A 9139-nucleotide genomic window follows, 5' to 3' on the forward strand; every position below is an offset into this window, starting at 1 on the left:
CTGGGATTACAGGCTTGAGCCACCGCGCCCGGCCAGTTCTGCCTTTTTTTAAAGAAAAGTTGGACACACCTGCATTTTAGTCCTTATGAAAGCCCAGGGCTTATACACAGGAGAACATCGAGCATGAATGGAGGGAAAACTGCTCCCTTAAAGGTGCCCAGACATTCAGTGCTAAACTCTGCCTTGGAGTCTGGGCTTCTGATCTCAACTTCTGCCTACTTAACCTCTGCTGAGACAGCCAGGGCCTGGGGCCCATCTCTCTGTGTTCTGTTTCCTGGTTTTCAAAGAAAGGCACCAATATCTGTCTTCCTCCCACATCCTTCAACTCCACATTCTTTCCCAACATCTCTTTCCTCTTCTGTTACAAATAGGTATTGGAAGCTAACTTCTGTATAAGGTATAGTGCAGGAATACAAAATTACACCCATTTGGGGATCAGAGTTGTCTTTGCACAGGATCTGTGCTGGCACTCAAGGGCTAGCAGCTTGAACAAACAAAAAGCTCTAAAGGAGAGACTGTCAGGCCCTCTTCCCAGACTCTGCCCGGAAGCCTATAAACCCACCCAAATTGCATGGCCCAGGGGCAGTAAGCCAATTCCTTTCTAGTTTTGTCAAATCTCTCTCTTGGCTGGATCTAACCAAGAACTGAAAATATATATCTATATCTACATCTATATATCCTAGCACTTTGGAAGGCCAAGTTGGGAGTATCACTTGAGGCCAGGAGTTTGAGACCAGCTAGGCAAAAATGGTGAAGCTCCATCTCTTCCAAAAAAAAAAAAAAAACAAAAACTTAGCCAGGCATGGTGGTGCATGCTTGTAGTCCCAGCTACTCAGGAGGTTGAAGAGGGAGGATCTCTTGAGGCCAGGAGTCTGAGGCAGTAAGCCATGATCACATCACTGCACTCCAGCCTGGGTGACAAAACGAGACCCTGATTCAAATCTTTTTTTCAATGTAATGAATAACTCTGAGACCATGCCTGCAATGCACAGCTTCATCTTTAGGAGGTTCTTTGCCAAAAACAGAGCCACTAGTGACTCCGTTTCTTCTTTCTCAGGCACCAAAATAGGAGAGGGAGGGCTCACTCTCCACGTTTGCCCCCCAAAAAAGCCAAACGAAGTGTCATGAGCGAGCTGGGTGAGTTGAATTTTACCTGTAACAACCTTGGCAGATTATGGCTGGTAACTTTAGTAGTCACTGACTCTACGTCTTCCATTAATCTAGGGTGAGGTGCCAACAGCTTCAGGATATTGGGAGAATGTTCCTGAGAGTCCCCCGGGACAGTTGGTGAAAAGAAACTAAGGAGAAGCTGGTACATAAAACAGAAGACTTCACTACTTAAGTTTCTACAGATGCCCAGGTGAAGGGGGGAGGGGCAGGGGGGGCAGCTTGCAGGGCAGAATTCTAGGGAGGAAGCCTTTGACCAGTGTCCCCAACACACCACACTGGGGCAGGGGTCCTCGCTTCAGTGGGTATCAGAATTAAGTGGGGAACTTATGAAAAATCTAGGTCTCTACTTTCTACTCTCATCTCCCCCAGGTCTGAAGTGTGGCCCAGGAATCTGGATTTTGAGACAGCACTACAGATGCTTCTGTTGCCTAGCCAACGTTAAGAGTCACCACGCTGATGCTAACACTTCACAGAAATGTCTGCAGTGGGATTAAAAAACCCATCTAAGAGGAAAGAGAGAGGTGAAGTCAGGAGAGAAACCTCAGTTGGGGAACTTGAAGTTTATAATGCCTCAGTAGGCAGAAGTCTACAGATGTCTTCTAGGATCCTCACTGTTTCTTTTGTCCACTACCCATTTTGCTTCCTCGTCTCCCCACCATCACCCCTGGATCTTTAATCCCTTCAGAGCTGGGAACCTGAGCAGTTAATTGTTAGGAAAAACAGAACTCCAGCTTCCTCCCTCTTCTCCCAATCACCTCCCCTATTCTGGCCTTTGCTTCCGAGAGGATGTTAGGTTAAGTTCAAGTACTAGGAGCAAGGAAGTTTCTGTCTCTTGCTGGTTTCCCTTGCAATTGGATAAGCTGGGAGGTTAGACACGTACTCTAATGTAGCTTGCACCATTCACTGTCCACATTCCTGCCCCAAGTTTCCCCTGTACCAGCAAGGATTATGTGTTTGTGTGTGTATGTGTGTGTTTCCATACACTGAAACATGTAACACAAGGAGAGCATGTGACTTTGCATCTAAAAACCTGTTCTAGTGCTTACCACCCAGCAGCTCCTGCATGCTCCTGTCCCGTGTTGAAGGTGCACAGTCAGGGTATTAATTGATCAATGAAATTTGACAGAATCCCAAACTCCAGTTTGATTTATTCTCTGGCCCCCAGTAGTCTCTTCATGATATTCCTACAGATGCCAGCACTCACCATGAAGCCAAACCCTGCTCAGCCTTCAAAGCTCAGCTCAAGTGCTACCTTCCCTCACTACTCCAGTCCTGTCCTATGCAGTAAAGAGTGTACCATAATACAGCATCTTGAACAACAGAGGCACCATGTTATGTTATCCTAGAAAGGTGTCACAGATGTAAGACTTTCTCTCCTGCCAGGTGGCCAGCTTCTAGAGGGCACATAACAGATACCCAATAAATACTCATCACACCGGATGGAATTGAATTAAAACACTTATCCACCCCAGGGCCCAGGGAGAGGCCTAGCATTCAGACCCAAAGTCCTCAGACTGATGCCTATGTTTCCTTTCAGCTCTGAGAAACACACTTTCCAGTTATGATGTGGCAAAGGAGTGAGATGGGGAGGTACTCACAGCACCCAGGGCCATAAATGTCAGCTTTCAGAGCTCCTTCCTCCACAGGAGCCAAGGTTGGCCCTCAGAAGCCCTAACGAGTGACCCAACAGGACCAAACCAGTTCTGAGGAGGCAGTATCCCTGGAATTCTCCCAAAAAGAGCATAATGCTCTTCAATGGCAGCCACAGAGCATCACAAGGTGCCAGGATGAAAGGGCAGAGGGTGGTGGGAAGGAAAAGGAGTCCAAGGCAGAAATCAAAAGAAACAAAGCAGAAATAACAGTAGCAGTTCCCTTCTTCATTTTACTACTTAAGATCTCTCTCTAGGCCTTCTCAATGGCATTGGAAAACAAAAGCTGGGGTCAACTCTCAGTGAGAATGATCATTCCACATGAATGAAAGTCAATTCCACTTCAGCCTCAGTCTTAGAAAGACCCAAATAGGTCAAGAAGGAGGGAAAAGAATCTGAGGTAAAAACATTCAAAACAAACACAGGCCTGTGAGTTTGAAGACAGCTTATTAATGCCAACTGAACCTGCACCATCTGTCAAATCTTTAGCCCTGAAACTGGAATGCTTTAGTAAATAAACACAACTGAGGACTCTCGATGTTCTTAATCACTGCCCTGGCCTCATCACACTCCGTGGAAATTTGCCTCTAAATTCTCACGCTCACTTCAGAACTCTGTAACACTCATCATGGGCATATGCTCGCTTGCGTCATCTGGCATTTATGTTAATATATGCAAGATTGTAAATTCCTTGAAGGCTAAGACTGTGACTTATGCCTCTTTGGGTCTCCAGAGCTTTACACAATGCCTTGCCTAAAGCCATTAGGCAGCTGTGGAAATGACAACAGTTTGTCTATAAAAGTGGACTGGAGAGACAGGTCAGCCCAACTGATGATACCAAGAACATCTCAGGCCAACTGGGAAATGAACAAACAGGAGTCAAGAAACCATTCCTCCTTGGGTCTGAGACTTGCCTCTGCTGGCCTTTGCACACTCTGTCCCCAAATTCAAGTTTCTTCTGACTGCCTTTGTTCATCCCGGAACTGGAAAGTTCCATTGCTACCAGTGAGTGCTGAAGCTGTGGCCATGTCCTCATGGGAAGCAGGATGGCGGAGCAGCTAACAGACCAGGCTTTGGAAGTAGATAGACTTGGGTTCTAATACTTTCCCATCAATCACCAGATGCATGACCTTGGGAAAGTCAGCAAGACCTAGCTTCATCTGTCTCATGTGTAACCTGAGGATGAATCACCATACCTAGCCTCAAAGGAATGTAGCGGGGTTTAAATTACATACTCCACATAAAGTGTCTAGCACAGTGTCTGGTGCAGAGGAAATGGTCAACAAATGTTAGCTATTATTATTGTTATCATTACTCACACTATGGTCTACATTTGAGATTTGGAGAAGGGTCCACAGCTTCGAGCATACTCCTCTCAATCACACCTTGTCCACATACTCAAACCAATTCCAAGCAACTTCCCAGAAAGAAAATCCTCTGTGAGAGACAGAAAATCCAGAACCAGTTCCTTTAGTTCATCGATTTTGCTAACCATTCCTTTCTAGAGCCTTCAGAAACCAGTTCTGTCTCTTGCTCACTTTCTTCATCCACTGCTCTGCCACACAACACTGGGACAGAAACCGTGGGGCTCGGCGGAATAGGGGTTGGGGCATAAGGAGAGCAGAGACAACCACCAACTGTCAGAATCCAACTTCCAGGCCGATTAGCCAGGTACCAGGAGAGTCAATTGTAAAACAATAAACAACGAAGTCCATGAATTGAAGATGCCTGAGTCTTCACTCATGCTCTCAGCATTTCGTGCCATTTTTCTTTTATAACTACCACATTCTCTTGGGACCCAAGAGTTGGAATGACTGTTTGGATTATATTGTAACAGTCTCTGACTAGCATTTGTGAGGCAGTTGTGTTTTATTTCTAGCAAAGGAGCTGAAGGTTGGAGTTCTGTGTATGGTGATAGGGGAGGTGGAGACGACCAGCGTCCCTTCCCAGGGGCTGGCTGTCCTGTGTGGCTGCTGAAAACTGTGATTCAGCCAAAGAAAAGTTATGTAATGGCAGGCGGCCCCACACCCTGGATCTCTCATCAACAGCCAGAATGTCCTCAGTGAACCTCAATCCCCATGTGAATGTACTTGATTTTGGTTTTTCTCCCACTGACAATCCAGACCCTGAGTCAAGCAAGAACATTCCTCACAGGCTTCTACAAAAATGTAGGAACTGCCCAATCTGATCGTACACACCAGAAGGATGGTGTTTCTGGTGTTTCTGCAATCAGTTAGCACTCCCGTCTCCGTTTTGTCCCCTTAACCCAGGAAACCACCCACTCAGGACCCCAAATGCCAGGGAGACAAGCACGCTCACTCCCCTTCCTAGAGAAGACAGAGAGGTGAGGGTCCATTAGGCAGCTGGACCTGATGTCATTTCAACTCACTCTTTGGGCTTCAGCTCTTGCTCTCTTGTTCTTTCCATCAAGGGATACACAGTAGAGAAACTCCCTTAGTGCCTCCTCCACCTTGCCTAGGGTGGCTAAGGCTTGGGCTTTTCTGAAATGTGCCTGGAAGGAAACATTAGCATTCAATCCCATTTTATGCAGCCTATTAACACTACTACTATAACAACAAATAACCCAGAGCACTCACTGTTGTGTGAAACATCTTAAAAGGACTCTCTTGCCCAGCAAGGTGGCTCACAGCTGTAATCCCAGCACTTTGGGAGACCAAGGGAGCCTATCACAAGGTCAGGAGTTCAAGACCAGCCTGACCAACATGGCGAAACCCCATCTCTACTAAAAATACAAAAATTAGCCAGACGTGGTGGCAAGCACCTATAATCTCAGCTATTCAGGATGCTGAGGCAGGAGAATCACTTGAACCTGGGAGGCGGAGGTTGCAGTGATCCGATATTATGGCATTGCCCTCCAGCCTGGGCAACAAGAGCAAGACTCTATCCCCCCCAAAAAAGACTCTCTTATCTACAGCCCTAAAATGCAGGCAACTGTTCTAATGCCATTTTAAAGAAGACAAAACTGAAACCCAAAAAAGTTAACTTGCCCAATGTAATACAGCTGGTAAACTGTGGGATCAGGGTTTGAGCCTGGGACTGACTGACACCAAAGCCCATATTCTTAACCACTGTGCCATGCTACCTTGTCTCTGCCCCACCATTGTACGGAGTAACCATCAAATGTAGCAAGAACCCCCATTTTACCACATGCTAACCAGCTTTCAGGGCCTGCCCAGTTATGCCTTCCTTTGAACTAGTCTGTCAAGCAGAGAATTAGTCCTCAGTAGTTGCTTGAGTGAGCACCTAAACTAACTGATCAATTTTCACAAGAGTCCCAGGTAAAGGGATCTGACCTCTCCAAGACCTCAAAGGTAACTAGCAGCAAAAGCTGGAACTAAAACTGCAGTCTCAGGATTTCCAGAATGTTCTTCTCCATGAAGCTGACTGCCCTTCAGAGGGCTAACCAGGGGGCTGAGCAGATACTTTCTCTCCTAGGGGCTTGGCTCACTTCTGCTCCTTCACCACATACTTTAAAAAGTATAAAGTTGTTTATAGCTCCAAGCCCAACTGCTCTGGGAGAGACACTCTGGGGAAAGCGGAGGAACATCCTGGGGAAGAAAGAAGAAGAAAAAAGTGTAGGGGAGGGGGCTTCCCTGTGTGTGTGTCTTGAGACAAGTGGACACTAGCAACTTGGCTTGAAGAGCATTTCACTTGAGTCATCTAGGATGTCCCTCCACCCAGTCGCCTGCTCCCTTGCCTCCTCCATGAGCAACACTAAGTCTAACTTAGTGAATGAAGTGATTGATCCAGGTTGTGGCTGCTGGATACTTCCCTGCCTCCCTTTCTAACATGCCTCTCTGCAGGCCCCGGCTAGGGCCTGCTGCAGAGGCTGACCTGAAGCTGCCTTCTTGAACAGTGGCCCCTGCTCCAATGAGGACCTCTCTGCATTCCCCAAGCTCCTTCTGAAGTCTTGTCTTGGTGGATACATGGATGCTGATGGCTTCCTTTGTTGCCTCTCCCTGTGGTGTTTACCATGGACCTTCGGGGAAGGGCTTGCATGACATCAAAGGGCAACTAGAGGGGAGAAGTGTTGGAAGACTGGAAAGGCCTCTGTGATCCCACTAATCATATCAAGTAGTAACCCATATACTCTCTCTCTTTTTTTTTTGAGACAGAGTCTTGCTCTGTCACCCAGGCTGGAGTGCAGTGGCGGATCTCGGCTCACTACAACCTCCGCCTCCTGAGTTCAAGCGATTCTCGTGCCTCAGCCCCTGAGTAGCTGGGATTACAGGTATGTGTCACCATGCCTGGCTAATTTTTGTATTTTTAGTAGAGACGGGGTTTCACCATGTTGGCCAGGCTGGTCTGAAATTCCTGACCTCAAGTTGTCTACCTGCCTTAGCCTCCCAAAGTGCTGGGATTACAGGCATAAGCCAGTGCGCCCGGCCAACCCATATACTCTACCTGCTCAGGGAAACCAGCTCACAACACTGAGAGCTGTATCACCTGCAGGATGTACTGAGTACCACACACTCTGACTGGATGGCTGGAACGGAGAATAGGGCTGCCAGATAAACCCCTACACTTTGGGCATTTTACATAGAAATGCTGGAAAATATGCACATCAGGGCTGGTGGTAGTTTTGAATTATATGCATCAGTTCCAATCTCTTCTCTTAACCCTCAAGACAATAAATTATCTCATCACTGCCCCCACCTCTCAGTTTATCACTATAGGGAAATGAAGCTCCTATTTAATACTTTCATCAACTCTTCCTTCACTGGGGAAATCACTTTTCCCATTTCATCCAAAATGCTTCACTGTTTCTCAGCTCTGCTTCTTATCACACTATCAAGGTCCTTAGCCCTAGGATCTAGGCTTAGGGTGGAGGTGGACAGAGTTGCAAGTCCTCTTACTCCTAGGCAGCTCCCTGACTTGCACTACTGGGAGCCCGAAAGTGCCCCCACTATAGCTCCTTTGGGTTAAGACACTGGTGACTTGTATTAAACGCTAACTGTGTTCCTTGGGAAAAAAGCATACTAATCCATCATCACTCAGGAAAACCTTCTTGGAAAAAAAGAGCATACAAATCCATCATCACTCATGAAAACCTTCTCAGGAAAGAACATACAAGATTCACCTGACATTCATGGCAGAGTACACAGGTCCACATGCTGTATCTGAAGTTTCCAGATCCAAAAAAAATTCTGATAATCCATTATTTTCATAAGCTTGACATCAAAATTCATTAGATGGCAAAACCTGACCTAAACTGACATGAAGTGTTTTAAAATATTTGTCCCACAGAGTGTGAGTTTTCACAGAATCTGCTGGAGAGATAGTGTTTGACTACAGGAAGCTGTCTGGAGCTCACCGAGACCTAATATATTGTCCTTGCAAATCTAAAACATTCTGGATTCTGAACATTTCTGGTCTTATAGTATTCAGATAAGGGATCATGGACTTGAACTTGGATACAATGGATTTCTGAGGAAGGCCTCCTTGGGTTGTGTAGAGAGAGCACTACACCCAGCAAGCTTTATAGCTTGCAGAATGTCCTCTTGGCCATGTTCACATTTGACTCTCACTGCATCCTTGTAAGGCAATCAGGGTAGATATCAATAGCTTCATTTTGCAAACAAGGATACTTGGGGTTCAGGGAGTGAAGCCACCTCCCCATGGCTTGCAAGTAGTAGAGCACAGGCTCATATCTAATCTTCAAAACAAAGTACTGACATGTGGCTGAGGGCCAGTCCTGAAGCCAGGCAAAGATACGGAAAGTGACACTTTGCATCCTGGCATCCTGAGAGGTGTCCAGGCTGTCTTTCTTCTCACCCCCCCCCCATGTGACCTAAATCCTTGGGGATACTGGCAGGCTGACTGACTATATTAAGGACTCGAAATGGCACAACCATTGTGTGAGTGTGAGGATCCCTTCAGAGAAAACTGGCTAAGCTGCCAAGGAGCCTGGCTATCAGCAGAGGTTCAGGAGGCCCAGGCCAGCCATGCTATTCTCACCTCCTCTTTCTAATGTCCCTAGAATATAATGATAATGACGACGATAGAAAACATCTATATAGACCAGACACAGTGGCTCACACCTCTAATCCTAGCACTTCGGGAGACTAAGGCGGGTGGATTGCCTGAGGCTAGGAGTTTGACACCAGCCAACATGGCAAAAATCCTATCTCCACTAAAAATACAAAAATTACCAGGGCATGGTGGCATATGCCTATTGTGATCCCTGCTACTTGTTAGGTGAGGTGAGAGGATCGCTTGAACCCGGGAGGCGGAGGTTGCAATGAGCCGAGATCATGCCAATGTACTCCAGCCTGGGGGGCAGAGTGAGACTCCATCTC

General features: G+C 46.7%; 1 protein-coding gene across 3 annotated transcripts in view; it reads right to left on the reverse strand.

The window, feature by feature from the left end:
- LONRF3 (LON peptidase N-terminal domain and ring finger 3) overlaps positions 1-9139 on the reverse strand; it is a 43921-nt gene that overhangs the window by 29899 nt on the left and 4883 nt on the right. The window contains exons 3-4 of one of the 3 annotated variants that reach the window (XM_017511258.2): positions 5209-5331; positions 1154-1309 (exon numbers count right to left, since the gene is read on the reverse strand). The exons of 1 other annotated variant lie outside the window; for it this stretch is intronic. In XM_017511258.2, coding sequence (XP_017366747.1) covers positions 1154-1309; positions 5209-5331 — 279 coding nt within the window. The remainder of the gene's footprint in view (positions 1-1153; positions 1310-5208; positions 5332-9139) is intronic. One more of the 3 variants, XM_017511256.2, reaches the window with a different exon arrangement.

The sequence above is a fragment of the Cebus imitator genome, unplaced genomic scaffold, assembly GCF_001604975.1.
Source record: "Cebus imitator isolate Cc_AM_T3 unplaced genomic scaffold, Cebus_imitator-1.0 Scaffold445, whole genome shotgun sequence".
Taxonomy (NCBI): domain Eukaryota; kingdom Metazoa; phylum Chordata; class Mammalia; order Primates; family Cebidae; genus Cebus; species Cebus imitator.